Source organism: Leptopilina heterotoma, unplaced genomic scaffold (genome assembly GCF_015476425.1).
Source record: "Leptopilina heterotoma isolate Lh14 unplaced genomic scaffold, ASM1547642v1 Lhet_54, whole genome shotgun sequence".
NCBI lineage: Eukaryota > Metazoa > Arthropoda > Insecta > Hymenoptera > Figitidae > Leptopilina > Leptopilina heterotoma.
In genome coordinates this window covers 6,196,025-6,215,388 of record NW_025111118.1, presented here as the reverse complement: position 1 = coordinate 6,215,388, position 19,364 = coordinate 6,196,025, and the positions used below count along the sequence as shown (strand labels likewise).

At 21.7% G+C, this 19,364-nt stretch overlaps 3 protein-coding genes across 3 annotated transcripts in view; 1 reads left to right on the top strand and 2 right to left on the bottom strand.

Annotated features, from left to right (window-relative positions):
• Positions 1-2,195: 2,195 nt before the first annotated feature.
• Positions 2,196-6,410, bottom strand: LOC122508421 (mucin-5AC-like). The gene is made up of 5 exons (XM_043621750.1): positions 6,302-6,410; positions 5,230-5,356; positions 5,067-5,146; positions 4,464-4,679; positions 2,196-4,154 (listed from the first exon to the last, which is right to left on the bottom strand). The coding sequence occupies exons 2-5, from the start codon at positions 5,354-5,356 to the stop codon at positions 2,484-2,486; spliced, it is 2,094 nt and encodes a 697-aa protein (XP_043477685.1). The 5' UTR covers positions 6,302-6,410; the 3' UTR covers positions 2,196-2,483.
• Positions 6,411-7,783: 1,373 nt separating this feature from the next.
• On the top strand, positions 7,784-10,446 carry LOC122508481 (dephospho-CoA kinase). Its single transcript, XM_043621861.1, has 3 exons — positions 7,784-8,003; positions 8,475-8,766; positions 9,690-10,446. The coding sequence occupies exons 1-3, from the start codon at positions 7,892-7,894 to the stop codon at positions 9,991-9,993; spliced, it is 708 nt and encodes a 235-aa protein (XP_043477796.1). The 5' UTR covers positions 7,784-7,891; the 3' UTR covers positions 9,994-10,446.
• Positions 10,447-14,897: 4,451 nt separating this feature from the next.
• LOC122508365 (zinc finger CCCH domain-containing protein 10-like) overlaps positions 14,898-19,364 on the bottom strand; it is a 27,905-nt gene continuing 23,438 nt past the window's right edge. The window contains exons 3-4 of the mRNA XM_043621658.1: positions 17,809-18,091; positions 14,898-15,426 (exon numbers count right to left, since the gene is read on the bottom strand). Coding sequence (XP_043477593.1) covers positions 14,956-15,426; positions 17,809-18,091 — 754 coding nt within the window. The 3' untranslated portion in view covers positions 14,898-14,955. The remainder of the gene's footprint in view (positions 15,427-17,808; positions 18,092-19,364) is intronic.

The window sequence follows — 19,364 nt, the reverse complement described above, 5'->3', positions numbered from 1 at the left end:
GGAATTTGATTTTATCTATTGAACTGCCGTCTAACGGTGACCTTGGCGTTCGCAGGTGGAGAGAAGCTTCTCCATATTTAATCTCAAGATGTTCGTCAATTTTTTGTAATTCTATAATTGTTTATTGAATTATATTGAATATAATTATATATTCAATATAATTAAATATTCAATATAATTATATTAAATCTAGAGAGTTTAACAATTAATATAAATTGATTCAATTTTCTAGAGTCTTGGAATTAATTTTTCCGGTAAATAAAATAATATTTAAAAGTTCGGTTTAAGAAATAGTACCATTAGTGGATTTTTTTTTTTTTTAAGGAAATAAGTGTCATTAGTAACTTATTTATTAAAATAGTAGCTATAAATAGTTGTATGAGGTGAAAATAGTCCGAGGTCTGTATTATTATTAAATTTTAAAGTAAAATAATTAGAAATAATTAATTAATTAAAAAGGTGTTATAGCTAAATTTAATTATATAATAATAATCGATTATCGATTAAGAAAAATAGCAAATTATTGAAAATCTTAAACAGTCAATGAATTTTCTTTCTTAAATTAAAAAAAAATCCATAAGTAGAGTTACAGTTAGTTGCAAATTTTATAAATAATCAATTATTTATTATTGTATTTAAATAATTGAATTCTCGTACAACATTTTGATGAGAATTTGATTTGAAAAAGAATTTCAGTTCAAATTTTAGAAAACATTTCAAGAATTTGTAGAATTTATTGCATGTTGTAATTATTAAACATAATTAATTTATTAAAAAAAAATTAATAGAATTTGAAAAAATTTATTTAGAACATCTGAAAAAATGAGTTTTTTTTAAAAAAATCTTAATTAAAATTTTTTTAAATAATAGTTAAATTTCCGAAAATAATTTTTAAAAATTGGAAAAAATGGGAAATTTGCACAAATTTCATTAAAATAAATTTTATATTTCAAAGAATTTTATTTTCTTATTTTAACAAATTATTTTTAAATATTATTGTATTTTTTAAAGAACTGTAACTAAAAATCTGGAAAATAATTAAATTTTACAAAAATTTTTGTATTTAAATAATTCAATTATCATTAAATTCTAATAAGAATTGATTTTAAAAAAAAAAATTTCAGTTAAAATTATGAAAAATAATAGAATACTAGAAGCGTTATAACATTAATTTTAAGAAATAATTAAATTTTAAAAAGTTTTTAAATATTGAAATCTTTTATTAACATTATAATCGCCGTAAAAGTATAAAATAATATTTGAACGTTTAATTAAAAAAAAATTATCAATATATATTTTTATATTATTTTCCTTTAAAAATTATTAAATTTTTGAATAATTTTATTCAAAAATTCTAAAAAAAAATTTGACTTTTGGAAGAATCAGTTGTAATATGTCAGTTGTAATTTTTAGAAATAATTAAATTTCAAAAGGTTTTATATTGAAATTATTTGAAATTTCATAATTAAAATAAATAACAAAAACTTTTTAAATATTTGAATTTTCCCGGAATTATATTTGTTGCATAATTCAAGAATAATTCAATAATTTTTGTACAAAAATAATTTTTGTACAAAAATTATTGAATTTTTGAATAATTTTATGTAAAAATTCTAAAAAAATTAGATTTTTGAAAAATTATAATTAAATATTTTTAAGATAATTTGAAATCCCGAAACAACTTTTTTTTTAATAAAATAAGCTGTTTTGAATTATAATTGCGACATTTGATAAAAAAAATTCACGAGCGGCGAGAGTGTTAGGAAAAATAATTAAAGTTAATTTATTAAAATATGACTAAAAATTGTTATATTTATTTTTTATAATTGATTAAAAACAAGTTTTTTTTTCATTTTGGTAAAAATTTAAATTTAATTTACTTATTACTTGTCTATAATAATCAATTAAATATTTATTTGTATGAAATAATTTTTTTTTGTATTTTACTTCAAATAGAAAAATTATTAGTTTAAATACTAAAATTCTTGTATTAAACACCGGAATTATTTATTCAAATACAATTTATTTGATTTAAATTAAAAATATGTTTGAAATAAAAAACTATTCGACAAATGAATATTTATTTGAGATAATAGACAAGTAATTGGTTATTTGAATCAAATACATTTTTTCTTCACTGTAAATAATATGCATAAAATAATAATATAACTTCCAAATATATTATTATAATATAGGTAATATAATAATTATAATATTAATAATGCATATTAAATTATAAATTATATTTATACCCATAATTTATGATTTGAACGTATTTTAATAATTTTCCAGCTAGCAGTCACGCAACAAATATCGCAAATTTTCAATCCTAAAATTAACAAACACATTGATTCGGCGATTATTATCATGTACAAACAATATTAACAACCATAATAACCATCAATTATAATAAGCTTTAACATTCCATAATTCAACGCACACAACTCGCAACACAATAAACATTATAATTCAATCAAAATACATCAATTTCTCCGATAATAATAATTATTATTATTATTATTATTATAATTATTATTCAGGTTTGAATTTTGTAATTGCAAATTTCTCCACTGTTGCTCAAAGTATCCTTGATTCTGTAGGTCAATTAATTTTTTCAATAGATCATTTTCCATAATCCTTGGCTGTTGTATGTATATGTGGAATTTTTTATTCACTCTTCTCCAATTTTTCAAATATTCCACTTGTGATAGGAAATAATTATATTTCGTGTCGTCAGCAAGAAGTGATTTTAATTGAGCTAATTCTAATGGGATTTCAATGGGTGGTGATTTTGTTGTTTTTTCAAGAGTGTATTGTTTATTATTTATTATTTCGACAGGATTATTTTGATTTGTATTTCTTAAATGTTTCAAGTATTCCACTTGTGCTAGGAAATATTTGTATTTTTTCTCGTCAGTCAACAAGGATCTTATGTCAAATGGTGGGGGTGTTGTTGGTGATTCTGTTGATTTTATCAGTGGTGGCGTTGTTGTTTGTGGGTTTCTGAATACTGTTGTTGTATCCAAAGGCAGAGTTGTTGTATCAAGTGGCAAAATTGTTGTTGTATCAAATGGCACAGTCGTTGTATCAAGTGGCAAAATTGTTGTTGTATCAAATGGCACAGTTGTTGTATCAAGAGGCACAATTGTTGTTTTATCATTTGGTGCAATTGTTGTTATATCAAATGGCACAGTTGTTGTATCAAATGGCACAGTCGTTGTATCGAATGGAACAGTTGTTGTATCAAGAGGCACAATTGTTGTATCAAATGGCACAGTTGTTGTATCAAGAGGCACAATTGTTGTATCAAGTGGCAAAATTGTTGTTGTATCAAATGGCACAGTCGTTGTATCAAGTGGTACACTTGTTGTTATATCAAATGGCACAGATGTTGTATCAAGAGGCACAATTGTTGTTATATCAAATGGCACAGTTGTTGTATCAAGAGGCACAATTGTTGTATCAAGTGGCAAAATTGTTGTTGTATCAAATGGCACAGTTGTTGTATCAAATGGCACAGTCGTTGTATCGAATGGAACAGTTGTTGTATCAAAAGGCACAATTGTTGTTGTATCAAATGGCACAGTTGTTGTATCAAGAGGCACAATTGTTGTATCAAGTGGCAAAATTGTTGTTGTATCAAATGGCACAGTCGTTGTATCAAGTGGTACACTTGTTGTTGTATCAAATGGCACAGTTGTTGTTTTATCATTTGGTGCAATTGTTGTTGTATCAAATGGCACAGTTGTTGTATCAAATGGTCCAAATGTTGTTCTATCATTTACTGTTTCAGTTGTTGTTGGTACCATTATTGTTGGTACTATTGTTATTGGTCCACTAAAGAAATCAGTAGTTAATTCTGTTACTACCGATGTTGTTTCATCATTTGTTAATTGTGTCGTTTTCAAAATAGGCATAATTGTTGTTTCTGATTGTTGAAATGTTGTTGTTGTTGAAATTGTTGTTTTTTCGTTTATTGTTTCAGTTGTTAGTTCCACCAGCGGTAACATTTCCTCTTCTTTATTCGACAATTCAGCCGTTATTTTTTTCTCTATTTCAGCAGATTTTGTTTTTAATTCCTCGATTGTCATTTCAGTTGTTGTCGGCATTTTTAAATCATTAGAATCAGTCTGTCTTCTAACTCGATGAACGTTCTAAAAATTAAAAAAAAAATTTATTCAAAATTGAATATATATTACTATTGTCATTAAATATATTTTATTATTGTTTTTTTATTATTATTTTTTATTATCTTTTATTATTTTCAGTCAATGACCAAAATGCCTTTTTTCTCTTACAAGAAAATAATATCTTATTAAAATTTTTCCGTAAAAAATAAATTCCTTTTATTAAATACATCTTGGATCTTATCTTACAGATCGTTAAAGATAATTCTAAATATATTTTTAATTTCCTTTTAATGTTTGTTATAACTTCAATAACTGATTTTTAGAGAAACTTACTTGATTATTACAATGATCTTGGGAAAGTAGTTTGAAATCCAATTCTGTAGCATTATGGAAAGGAATAGTAAGATCACAATTTGATATAATTGGTTCTCCAGATTTTAATTCAACGCCAATTATGTACAATTGTTCTAATTGAAATTGTACAAAGCATTCTTCCCTGGCCAAAATAGACAGTTCATTTTCGAAAATTCCAATTAATTTAGAACAATCCTAAAAATATGATATTAAAAATAATTTTTTATTAAAACTATAAATTAATTTGTAAACAAAAAATTTCCCCTCAATTTTCGAAAATTTAGAGTATTTTTGTAATTATAATAATTATTATATTGTAATAATTATTATTGGTAATTAATTTATATAATTGAATAATTTTTTTTAAGGATTGCGGCAAAAAAATAACAATTATTATTAGTAAATAATTCTTATTATTATTTACTAAATGCAATAATAATTATCATTTCAACTAAAGAAACTAAATTGAGATAATTTAAATTAACTGTCGGTAATTAACTAAAGGAAAAATTAATTAAATTTAACTAAAATTAATTAAAGATTATTAAAATTAAAATAATATTATTAAAATTTTTTATATACCTTGTAAACTGTTGTGACATTCACTAGATATCGTTTTTCGTTCACATGTTCTACGTAGTCATTAACTTCAATCAAAAGAACTGCGCACAAAAAGAGGAAGAATATTAATTTAAACCATTTTTTTTTATTTATTAATGATAATAATAGTTAAATATTTTTTTACCAATATCCGATTTGATGATTTTTGTCTGAAGATCGGTTGATGAACAATTACAAATTTCTTCTTTTCCCAATGAGAAAGAGAACGATGTCATCAAAAGAAAACTCAAATAATGTAAATTTAAATTCATCTGAGAATAAAGTAAACATTTTTTAATATTTTATAATTAGAAAAAATAATGTCGAATACAAATAATTATTTATTTACTAATTTGTATATTTACTCCATTACTAATTTACTAATTAATAAATTAATTAATTTAATAATTTAAAACTTTAATAATTCAATATTTTATTATTTTATTAATTTAATAATTTATTACTTTAATAATTTAATGATTTATTGAAATTTATTACAAAATAATTAATAAAGGATGAAAATAAAAAATAATAATAATTAAATATGAAAGTAAAAATTATTATTACTAAATATTAAAAATATTTAGTTCCCACACTTATATATTCATATAATTAATTATTATGTTTATAATAATAAACAATAGACGAAATTCTAATTAAATTTACAAATTCAAAAAAATTTAGAAATATTTCTTACCTTGAACGAAATTTTTTAGTTTATTTTTTCAAATATTCTTCAAAAGTACTTTCATAAATAATACATTACAATTTTTCTTCAATTATTTGTCAATGTTTCAAAATTTCCTCGTCACTTGTAATTTCAACTTTTTTCACTATGAACAGAAGTAATATTTTTTTTAATTCTTTTTTTCCTTACTTGATTTCTGTAGAAATGAAAAATTTTTTGCTAGCACTGATATTATTTATAATAAATTTGTAAAAATAAATTCATGTCAAAAATTTATGAAAATAAATTCATGTAAAAAATTTATGAAAATAAATTCAGTCAAAAATTTATAAAAATAGATTTATTCATAAATTTATCAAAATAAATTAGTTAATAAATTTATAAAAATAAATAAATTAATAAATTTATTTCAAAAAATCATAAATAATCAGTGATGACAAAAGAAAATAGCGGAGAATTTTATTTTAAATTTTAGAATATTCACTGGAGCACAAAAATTTCTTCTCGAAAATAGATGAGAAATATGTACCTGAAACTTATCTCGCGAAGTGTATCGAAGAAATGCCAAAAGAATAATATTCAACCTTCTGCATTTACCTGAATTTTGTACCTGGATGAGAAAAATTTTTAAAGGTAAATTCAACAAACTTTACCTCACACAAATAAAGCCAGAGGTCATTAAAGTAGAAAAATATTTCTCCTCCCATATAATTTCAAAAATTCCATTTTTGATAACGAAAAAAATTTAATTTCTATTTAATTGCACTATATATCTTTAAAAAAAAAGACAAAATTAATTTAAAGTTAAATACATATTTTTGACTTTTTATAAATTTCTAATTCAAAAAATTTGATAAATTCGAAAAAAAGAATATTTATATAAAGATTTGTTGTCGAGAAGAAAATTTATTTTCAATAAAAATGAAATTAATATCGTAAATTTAATTACAAAAATTATTTTAAAATCCGGAAAGTAAAAATTCTTTTGAAGGAATTTATTTTTAACTCTTATTTATTTTATTTTTTTTATTTAAAAATAAAATTTATTTTTTATTTAAAAATAAAATTTGTAAATACATAGCAAAAATAAAGAAACATGTTTTCTAAATTTATAAATTTCAAAATCAAAAATTTGATAAATTCGAAAAAAATATTTATTCGAAAAAGAGAATATTTACCTATATAAAAATTTTTTGACGAGTAGAAAATTTAATTTCAATAAAAATGAAATTAATATCGTAAATTTAATTACAAAAGTTGTTTAAAAAACCGAAAAGTAAAAATTCTTTTGAAGGAATTTATTTTTAATTCTTATTTATTTTATTTTTTATTTAAAAATAAAATTTGTAAGTACATACCAAAAATAAAGAAATGTGTTTCCTAAATTTATAAATTTAAAAATCAAAAATTTGATAAATTCGAAAAAATATATTTATTCGAAAAAGAGAATATTTATATAGAAATTTTTTGTCAAGAAGAAAATTTAATTTCAATAAAAATAATCAAAATTAATATCGAAAATTTCATTACAAAAATTGGTTTAAAATTCAGAAATTAAAAATTCTTTTGAAGAATTTTATTTGTAATTCTTATTTATTTTATTATTTTATTTTTTAATTTAAAAAAATTTTTTAATAAAATTAATTTTCTATTTAAGAATAAATAAAAATTTTAATCAAAAAAAAATAAATAGCAAATAGAGATACTAAAAATAAAGAAACACGTTTTCTAAATTCTTAATTTCATAAATTAATAAAGAAATTACAATAATTTGTCACTGGATAATAAAATTTTTATTAAGAAATATAATAAAAAAAAATATAGTTAACAATATAGAAATTAATTTTTAATAAATCAAATTTCTGCATTTGAAATTTTTTAGAGTAAAATTTATCTAGACATTAATTATTGATTTTATTTTCCAAAACGTCCCCTTATTGCAGTTTTCCCGTCATACACTCGAGTAATTCTGTAATACTTGTCTGTAATACCGACTGAAATTGTGACAACACTGTTTGTGTAGTACAAATATTATCGCGATATCACAAGTTTTACAATGTATACATGACAGAAGTGAAACGTTCAATTATTTTTTAAACAATTTAATAAATCAAGAAAAATGTTTATTGTTGGATTGACAGGTGGTATTGCCACTGGAAAGAGTACTGTTGCTGCAATAATGCGAGAACATGGAATACCTGTCATCGATGCTGATATCGTTGCAAGAAAAGGTTAGGAATCATAATTTTATATCTATAATGGAAAAATGTTTTAAAAAACTATTCTAATAATAGCTTTGTTTTATTTAAATAACAAAAAAAATTCGAATTCAATCAATTTGAAAATTGATTGAATTGAACCTCAACTTTAATAACACAAAATAAATCTTTTTTCAAATAGAATCTTTAATACATATACATATTTTTCATGCGATCAAAGTCCTTATAATTACATTCATCAATTTGCATTCATGAAACGACAATTTTTATGATTTTTTTTTACAACTCTATTCTTTTTTATTTCTATTTTCTCTGTTCACCTTGTTTATTTATTTACTACCTACCTTGACTCGAGAGATGAAAAATGTTAACAAATCAATTTGTTTTGACAGTTTTAGAATTATATATTGTGCGTCTTGAAAATATATTTAAATTTTGCAGATAAATAGATGCAATTTCTTTTATTGTTTTTTTGTTTTGTAGTTGTTGAACCAGGAAAGCCAGCGTGGCATAATATACGTAAAGAATTTGGATCGGAGGTATTTTTGGAGAATGGAGAACTTGATCGTGTCAAATTGGGAGATTTGATATTCAATGATGTTGAGAAGAGAAAAAAATTAAATACCTTAACGCATCCTCATATCTACAGGGAAATGGGCTGGCAGGCATTTAAATGTTTTCTTAAAGGGCATCCCTTTATTGTTATGGATTTGCCATTACTCTTCGAAACTGGCCACATGCTGGGATATTTACATAAAATCATTGTCGTCACATGGTAATGTCCATTAACTCGTATACATTAATTTATTATACTCGCAATTAATCCTAATTTTTTAATTAAGAGTTATTTTAAAATAATTTTCAATAATTATTATAGTACTTCAATTATTTTCAAAATTTTCAATTAAAATCACTTCAAAAAATAACATTATTTTTACGAAATTTAATGAAATTCTTTAAAGAAATATATATACAATAATTATTTACAAAAACTCTAATAAAATTTTTTAAAAGAATTTAATTTTCTATGAATAATTTTAATATAATTTAATAGGAAAATCGTTAATTACAATTAATTTTTTATAAATACTTAACAAGAATTCAATGATTTTCAGTACATTTATTTTAAAATTTTTAACATTAAAAAGAAAAATATTATTTAATTTTTTATTTTCAAATATAAATTTTTGAAAATTCATCAAAATTTTAATAAAAATTCACGAAAGAATTCAATTATTTTCAGTACAATTTTAATAAACTTCAAAAATTAAATATTTGTTTATAATTATTAACAGACACGATTATATTTTAGAAATTTGAAAAAAAATTCTTTGTTTAATTCAATTATTTTCAAAATTTTCAATTAAAATTATTCAAAAAATCTACATTATTTCTAAAAAATATTTTAAACAATGCTTCAAAAGATTTTAATTATTTACAAAAATTCTAATAAAATTGTTGAAATGAGTTTAATTTTCTACAAATAATTTTAATAAAATTTTAATAGTAAAATTAGCAAGAAAATGGATTATATTCAATAAATTAAAGAAATTTTTAGAAAGAATGAAATAAATTACCGAAACACAACGATTATTAATATAGATTATAAATTATAAATAATATAAATTATAAATATTAATATAATTTATCGTCGATTGTTTAATTTATAATTATTATAAATTTATAATTATTTTCCAGTGAAGAAGATCTTCAGCTCCAGCGATTAATGGAGCGTTCTGGCTTCACAGAAGCGAAAGCAAAATTACGAATAGGCGCACAAATGTCACTGGAAAAAAAGGCGGATATGGCAAATTTTGTCATTGAAAATTCTAGCAGCGATCGTGATACTCGCGAACAAACAATAAAAGTCATCAATGTTCTAAGAAGTTACAAGCAACATTGGAAACTACGAATTTTAGTTGGATTTTGTTGCACCGTATTATTGGCTGGCGTCTATTGGCTGAGAAATAAATCTTTAAAATCAGCACCTGCAGTTTCATAAGAAAAAGAAAAAGAAACAGCCAGGTACAAAAAAAAGGAAAAGAAAAATACCTCCAGATTAAAATAATTGTCGCCTGGGGTGACAATTTTTTAATTCACAAGTCATCATCGAAGAATTTTCCATTGGAAGCTAATTATAAAAAAGAAAACTTATTAATAATGTAGAATTTTTTTTAAACAGTTATTTCTATTCCATGAATTTAGATCTGATTTAATTGATTTTTTTTCTAATTTGCTACTCAATTTTTTAGATATACTTATTGAAAAATGTTTAGCACAAAACTTTCGGATTTAAAGTCCGAAATCTTCCTAAATATAATACCATATATTTTACAATAAAATTTGAAAATAAATTTTCAAATAAACTTGTTTTATTAAAAAGAATAAGAAATGTTTTTCTTATTGTTTCTTGTTAATCTTGTAAGTCGAAATAATAGAAATAAAAACTACACGAACAACTTTCTCGTAAAAATTTCAAGTATCCAAAAGTTTTTGTAGAATAGAATAAAAAGAAAAGAAAAAACGCGAATAAAATAGGAACGAATTGAAGTCAAATTTAATAATTGAAAAATAATAATTTAATTAGGATTTGAAAAAAATGTTGATATTAAAACATGCATTTTATGTACAACAATTTTTATTTTTATTTTTATTCATTTTTCTTTTAAATCTACTTAATTAGAATCGACTTGTCATCACTTCTAGAAACTTACTTCCTAATATTTTTACTTAATCAACGCGATAAGTACTTAATTACTAAAAAATATCACTATTGTATAAGAATATTTTAACTTATCTATCGATATTGGAAGTATAAAAATTCTTTTTCTAAGAAATATCGACAATGTCACGTACACTGTTAAAAATCGAACTCCAACTTTACACCAAAAGAGATTGAAACGATGTTGTTTCAATCTCGCAATTGATTGAATTTCATTGGTTTCAAGTTTTTAATCAAAAATGAGTGTATTTACATTTTATAAGATTCTGACTATATAATTACGCCATCTCCCCTTCTAGAATTCAGCCCCTCAATTAATTATTTATTCAGAGACAATATCAATTATTATTAATAAAAATAATTCTTTAAGGTAATTATAATTAAATTTATTTATTTATTTTTTAGTAAATAATTGATCTAATCATTGTAATTATGTAAAATTAAGGTTCGATTTTTTGCACAGAACAATCGTAGCAGTATTAATGGAAAGTTTTATTTTCAAAGTTAAATTTTTGCCTTCAATACTCTCTCCAATTTTCTACTTGAACTGATAAACTATGCTATCAAATACCACATTAATGCTATTAATTTTAATTGTTTCATTAATCATCTAAATTTTAATTAAATTAATTAATTTAATTTCGTTCATTGAATTTAATTGATTAATTTAAATAAATTAATTTACTTTCGTTCATTGAATGTAAATTAATTAATTTAAAAATAATTTGATAGCAAAATTTTCAGTTTGTTTGTATTGAGATGAAAATATACTTTTACTTGATAATTTTTTTTTCAAATATATCAATCGCAAAGACATATTTACAGTAAAATTACTAAATTCTCTACTTACAATTTGTTTGTAGAGAAAGTAAACAAAATATCACAATAGAGATTTGTTCTTCAAATAAACAAAAACTAAAACTAATTTTAACGAAAAAAAGTATTCGATATTAATTATCGAAATTTATGGCAATCAAAAATGTTTACTCAATATTCCTTCTTAAATTCTATACAAAAAAAAACTTTTACTCCTTATTGTTATTAATTTATTTTTAAATATCAAAACTGGAATTTAATTGCATATTCTATCCCCTGAGTTTCCTTTGAAATTAATCATTTTCATTCACTGACTATACAAGACAGTCAAACATTACAATCGAATTTATAGAAAAAATTTTTAAAAAGCTGAAAAAAAATATTGTCCACGACAGTGGACTTTTTTAGATCTATGATCTTATTTTTGAATTTTATTTCATACGTAGAGAATAATTTTTTCAACTCGATCTACATATATCTAGTCAGTGTGAGTCTTTTTCGGATTTTTAAAAATAAAAATAACTATCAGAACAGTTTCTTTTTGGGAATTTTAAATTAAATATAAAAAAATATATTTTTAATTTCTTTTAAAGGTAAATTTTAAATTTTAAACCTTTTTTTATTGTTTATAAAAAAAATTCACTGTCAAATTGAGAACAAAATTAAAATATTCAATTGAACATTAAATTCAAGAATCAAATTGTAAATTAAATCGAAATTTAGTAATTTCGATAGATGATTAAAAGTACAGGCCTCGGATATTATAACATTTTCGACTTTTTTCGACTATTTTCAAAAAATGCGACTTTTTTCGACTTATTTTCAAAAATTACGACTTTTTCGACTTTTCTTCCGAATATTGCAATAATTTTAAGTATAAAATGCAACTTATTTTCGAAATTTACAATTGAAAAGAGTTTTAATAAAATATTGAAATTTTATAAAATTTAATTGAAAATAATTGATTTTTTTAAAGTGTTTTTTAAAAATTTATAAAAATCAACATTTGAAGACTTTTAATTGCAAATTTTGAAAATAATTGAAATTAAATTCCTCGGAAAAATTTAATTTTTAATATATTTCGAATAAATTCAATTATTTTCTAAAATCTTAATAAATCCTTCGACACAATATTCAATTATTTTTATAAATGGTAAAATACTTCGCAAGAATTCAATTATTTTGATAAATAGTAAAATTCTTTGCTGGAATTCAATTATTTTCAAAACATAATATTTAATTGAATTTCTCGAAAGAATTAAAATATTTTCAAATATTTCCATAAAATTCAATTATTTCCTAAAGTTTTTAATTTATTTCTTCGAAAAACAATTCAACTATTTTTATAAATTACTAAATAAATTTTCAAAATTTACAATAAAAAACAGTTTCAATAATTGAAATTTTGTAAAATTTAATTCAAAATAATTGATTTTTTTCAGTGTTTGATAAAAATTTTTGAAAATAAACTTTAAAAGAATTTTAATTTCAAATTTGAAAATTAGCTACAAAAAAATTATATTAAAATATTTTTGATAAAAATAATTCTTAGAATTTTTGCATTCTAAGTTTTTAAAATTCAATTATTTTCAATATTTTTAAATACAAATTTCTAAAAATTCAAATACATACAAAAAAATAATAACATTAAAATTTTTTACAATTATTTTTAACATTTTAACAACATATGACTTTTTTAGATTTATTAAAATTTTGGAGAAATCGCGTTTATATTAATAATTAAAATTCTTTAAAAATTTAATTATTTTTTTAATAGAATTTATCAAATTTCAAAATTGTTTGGAAATTTTTCAATTCTATATATGTAATTGAAAAACTATTATCTTTCGTAAATTATTTTAAAAATATTTTTGAAAAATTAATTTTAAGAATTTCTTTATTATAATTTTTTGAAAATTAATCAATAACTTAAAAAACATGGGACAGTTAGAATCATTATAAAGAACTAAATTTTTGTATTTAAATAATAAATCTATTTATATTGTGGCCTTGGGTCCTTTGGACCCAAGATCACAATATAAACAGATTTATTTGACAAAAATGAAGATTCTGAAAACATTCTAAGTTGTATTTAAATAATTGAATTCTCTAAGAACTTTCGAAAAATTATTAAAAATAATTGATTTCGAGAAGAAGTTTGATTAAAAATTGTAGAAAATAATTGAATTTTAAGAGAATTAAAGTTGCAAATTTTTAGAAGTTATTAAATTTCAGAAGGTTTTAAATAGAAACTTTTTAAATTTTATTCCCGTATAAAAACAAACAAGAAGTATTTAAATATTTATTTAACGAAATTATTCAAGTTAATAATTTGAAATAATTAAATTTAGAAATCAGTGAAAAATCAGAAGAATAGAAAATAAAATTTTTGTGATGACACTGAATTAAATAAACGACTTTTTTTCTATTTTAAATCGACTAAAGCGACTTTTTTTGCACCTTAAAGTCGATTCGAAGCCTCAAAGTAGTAAAAATCAAGTAATTGAAATTTAATTTTTGTATGAGATATATAAGGAAATATTTAATTAACTGGGAAGTATTTAATTTATAAGAAAATGTTTAATTTGCGAGCAAGTATTTAATAGATTTAATTTAATCTTCGAATTTAATTCGAAAGGAAACTAAATCATTGAATTTTAAATTTCAAAATCAAATCGAAATATTCAAAAATAAATTCAAGGGAAGATTCAAAAAAATTCCATTACATTCTAATCTGAAATACTGTTCAATTGAGATACTTTAATTTCAAAAAAAAAGTAAAATAAAACAAATGTACCACATTTATCCAAATCGAATTGGATAATTCATAGAAAAAGCAAATGAAGAATTTTATCCTTCACAATACTGTTTCTTTGGTTATTTGTATTTTCAAGAATTTCAAAGTGATTTCAGGAATACAAGAATTTTCTTTTTTCTCAACTTGACGACCTTTTAATTTGTGAAATTAAGCAAAATTTTAATTGCTTAAACGATCGTTAAACTCATAATGAGTTAAATCTAACAAGACATTGAGAGAAGGAGGAGAAGGAAGTAATTCTAATCTTATCTATCAGCTCTAAATGAATGGGAATGGAATTCTTTATTTACTTACGGAAAAATAATCGACTCTGTAATCATAATTCTTTCTCTTCTCTAAAAGAATTTCTATTCATTAAAATTTTTTTATTCCCATATTCTCTTCTTTGATAAATTTTTATTTAAAACCGTTAAATAAAACTTAAATCAAAAAGATTAAATTTTGAAATGAATTGATTAATTAACGATTATTAAGCGAATTTTAAAAAATTCGCGTAATAAATAATAAATAAACTAATTTAAAAATTACTTATTCCCTTTTCTTAAGTAAAAAATGAATGTCTAAATTTCCGTAAGAAAAGAAAGAAGTTTCTGGATCGTAAAAGAAATTTACTGCAAGACAGGCCTGAGTTCCTGGGTCATTATTGGATAGGAAAGTAATGGAGCAGTTGCTCCCGATATTGACAGGGGTAAACTGGTAGGCTGCTGTGAATTCGGTGGTTGTTGATTATTCGGTTGTGGACCGGAACCGCTCATTGTGATTGTTTGTTGTGCCATTGTGACAATTGGCGGTGGAATTGAAACCGGAGCCATTGATACGGCGGCAATCGAAACGGGAGCAACTGTCGCTAAACTAACTGGAACAGTAGCAACACTCGCAGTGACAGTTCTTAATGTTCCTGCAGCAACTGCGGCGTTCACCATTTGCTGTGGAGTTGGCGCCTGGGACGGTGGCACTGTATTTGTTATTGTAACTGCCGGCACCGTCACTGCTGTCACATTCGCCGTTCGTTTGCCCGACATTCTCAATTGTGCATTTTGATCCAGAAGAAATTCATTTGTTGCTGTTAAATCACTTACCTGAAAAAGAAAAATTTAATTTATTAAATTAACTAAAAATTAAATTAACTCAAAATTAAAATTACTAAAAATTAAATTAACTAAAACTTAAATTAACTAGAAAATAAATTACCTAAAACTAAAATTTACTAAAAATTAAAATTACTAAAAATTAAATTAACTAAAACTTAAATGAAACTAATTAACATAAATAAAATTCAACAAAACTATTAATTGTCTCAATTTTTTAAATTATTATTTTCAAAAATTTCAAATTCAAACCTCTCTGAAATTCAACAACTTATAAGAATATTATTTTATTATAAAACTTGAAGATATGGATTTCTTCATGTTTTATAATAATTAAAGATGACCGAGTGATAAAATCATTATTTTATATTTTACTTTTAACTTCTTCAAAATTATTTTGATCATTTCAATTAAATTTTTATTTTCTACAATTTTTAACTAAAACTCTTCTCTACTTTAATTATCTATATACATATACATTATATATACATTAGAAAATAAAAACTTCAAATAATTTAAAAAAAAAATTCAATTAAACTTTTTCAAAAAAATTAATTCTACCGAATTATCAGTTAAAAGTATGAAAAATTCCAATTTTCAAAGATTTTAATTTGAAACCTTCTAAAAATTCAATTATTTCTAAAAATTCATTTTTAAATCAATTTTTATTAGAAAATTCTACGAGAATTCAATTATTTAAATACAAAAATACATAATTTATTGAACAATTGAATAACTTTTAAAATTTAATTCTGATAAAGAATTTTATCAACAAATTTTTACATAAATCAATTCTTTTGACGAATTTTAATAAAATTTTTTGAGAATAATTACATTTTTCGAGAAATTCGATTAAAATTGTATTAAAAAAAAATTGAAATTCTGCGATGAGTTTCATTATTTATGAAAGTAATTAAATTCCTAAAAAATATTGCATTTTTTATGAAAGTATTTGAATTATTGCGAAGAATTTAAAAAGAAAATTTGTAAATAATTGAATTCCTGTGAAATTTTTATTACTTATGAAAATAATGTTTTCATAGAATTTTATTACAATTTTTTTAAAATAATTTAATTCTTTAGGGAAATTTTACTAAAATAGTAGATTTTAAAAATTATTGAGTTGAAGAAAATGTTTTAAAATAATTGAAATTTTGACAAGAATTTTATTAAAATTTTTGAAAATAATTGAATTTCGAAGAAGAATTTAATTATTTATAAAGATAATTGAAATTTTGACGAGAATTTTTAAAAATTTTTGAACATAATTGAATTTTTGCAATCATTTCTAATTTCACCCAAATTCAATTTTTTAAAATGTTTTTAACTAAAATTCGTCTATAAATTTATTCTTTCTACGAATTTTAATAAAATTTTTAATAAAAATTACATTTTTCGAGGAATTTGATTAAAATTGTATTTAAAATAATTGAATTCCTAAAAAGAATTTTATTACATTTTGAAAATAATTGAATCTCTTCAAAAAATTGTATTCTTTATGAAAATAATTGAATTATTGCGAAGAAATTTATAAAAAAAACTTGTTAGTAATTGAATTTCTGCAAAATTTTTATTATTTATGAAAATAGACATCTAATTAAATGTTAGCGTAGAATTTTATTAAAATTTTTATTAAATAATTGAATTCTTTTAGAAAATTTTTATTAAAACAGTAGATATTGAAATTAATTGAATTGAGGAAAATTTTTGAAAATAATTGAAATTTTGCCAAGAATTTTATTAAAATTTTTGAAAATAATTAAATTTCTTCAAACATTTGTAACTTTTCCAAAATTCAATTTTTTTTAGTGTTTTTATTTTTAAATTAAAAAATTGAACTAATTTCAGAAGAATTTGAATTATTACATTTTCTTCAAAAGTACTTTAAAATTTCTAACTAAATTCATTAAATATCGAAATTTTATAAAATTTTACAATGAAACCTCTTGAAGTTCATTTATTTATGAAAATTGAAGAAGCATCTCTTTTAAAATTCAATTAATTTTGAAATATTTAAGTAAAATTATGCATTAAATAATTTATAAGGAATAATTTTATGATAGTTCTTCAAGAATTAAGTTATTTAAAAAAGAAATTATTGTCAGAAATAGAAAAAATTCTGTGTCTTGTGTAAATTTTGTTATTGTCAAAATTCTAGGGGAGGAATTAATTTCACTAAAAGTTTTAGTCTAAAACACTAAATGCTCTATTTACAAATTAATTGTCAAACTTTTGACATGACAATTTGAGTTGTAAAACAATTTCGAATCAAAAAGTCCTAATTTCACGTGAGGACAGAATATCTCGATTATTATTATTATAATAATCGAAAATAAAGTTAAAGTAAGAACAATTTTTAATTTAGTATCGCACCTGCTTTTTGAGTTCTTCTATTTTTTTTCTTAGCAAAGAATTCTCGTCCTCCAGGACAATCGCCCTGGCTTCGTTCCTCGGTATTACTGGGTAATAATATCCGGATGTAACGGGCTGAGCTGTGTGTTGTCCAACTAATTGTGAAGTTTCAAAATGTAAAAGAGCTTCACCCGAGACTAGTCTTCTTTTCGGCTCCGGTGGTCCAAGGTAATCAAGAGGATGCGAAGACGCATTGTATCCATTATTCGTTAGCAGACAGTGATCCTCCAATTGCCACTGAATGCTAAAAAAGAGAAGGGAATTTTAGAAAACAAATTTACGAATATAAATAAAAAATTTGATTTTCTGTATTTTTTTTTAGAATTATATTTCTATTATAAATTGAAAATTTATATTTCTATTATTTTTGTCACAAATATATTTTTTCAAATCCAAAAAGATGTACATTGAGAAATAAATCTAAATCTATTAATATATTTTTTCCTATAAATTGAAATATAATCAGGGCTCGAACCAGTGAAAGTATTTAAAAATACGTAATTTTATAAAATTTTTGAAAATAATTAAATTTCTGCGAAGAATTTTGATATTTATAATAATAATTGAATTTATATTAAAAGTTTTTAAAATAATATAATTTTTGCGAAGAATTTTATGATAATTTTTTTAAATAATTGAATTCCTGCTAAAAATTTGGTTACTTTGAAAATAATTGAAATTTTGCCAAGAATTTTATTAAAATTTTTGAAAATAATTAAATTTCTGCAATTATTTGTAACTTTTTCAAAATTTCCAAAATTATATCGTACAATTTACGAATTTTTCGTCCTTTTTCAATCAAATTTCGGACTTTATGGACCTTTTTTCAAAAAAACTGACTTTTACGGACATGAAGCAAATTTACAGAATTTACAGACCTAGTTCGAGCCCTAAATATAATTTAAAAATTCACTGCATTTTTTTTTAAGATTTTTAGAATAAAGCGAAAAATAAAATCATGCCTATTACTTGTTAATATAATTATATTAGTTATTAAAATAAAAAAATATGAAAAGAATCATTTTTAATTTTAATCAGGCATTTTTTTTCGTTTGTTTTAATTTTAAAACGGATCTTTTTCAAAATTTTGCTCTCGAATTTGCAACAACAATTTTGATAATAAAGAAACTATAAAGTTAAATTGTTCGAGGCTGTCAGAAATTAAAAAAAAATCTTCAAGGATTAATTTCTGGATTGAAGGCAGATGCGCAATATTGGTATCACAATGTGATTCATGCACTAAGATATAACTCAAGTATACCTCGCTTATAATTTCAACTACTGACACTTACGTAATCAATTGCCTATTAATATTCCACTGGCTTTTTTAACTACTTCAGTTTTTTTTTATTTGCAATTATTAACTACGATCATTCGGATAAAAATTGAAGAGAATTCAATTCAAACACAACAAGCAAAAATTAGATTCTATTTTCCTACTTTTCTTTCGATTTTAATTTAATTTTCTGTTAATTTTTCTTTTATTTGCTTATTATCAATTTTCCTTTCGATTTTAA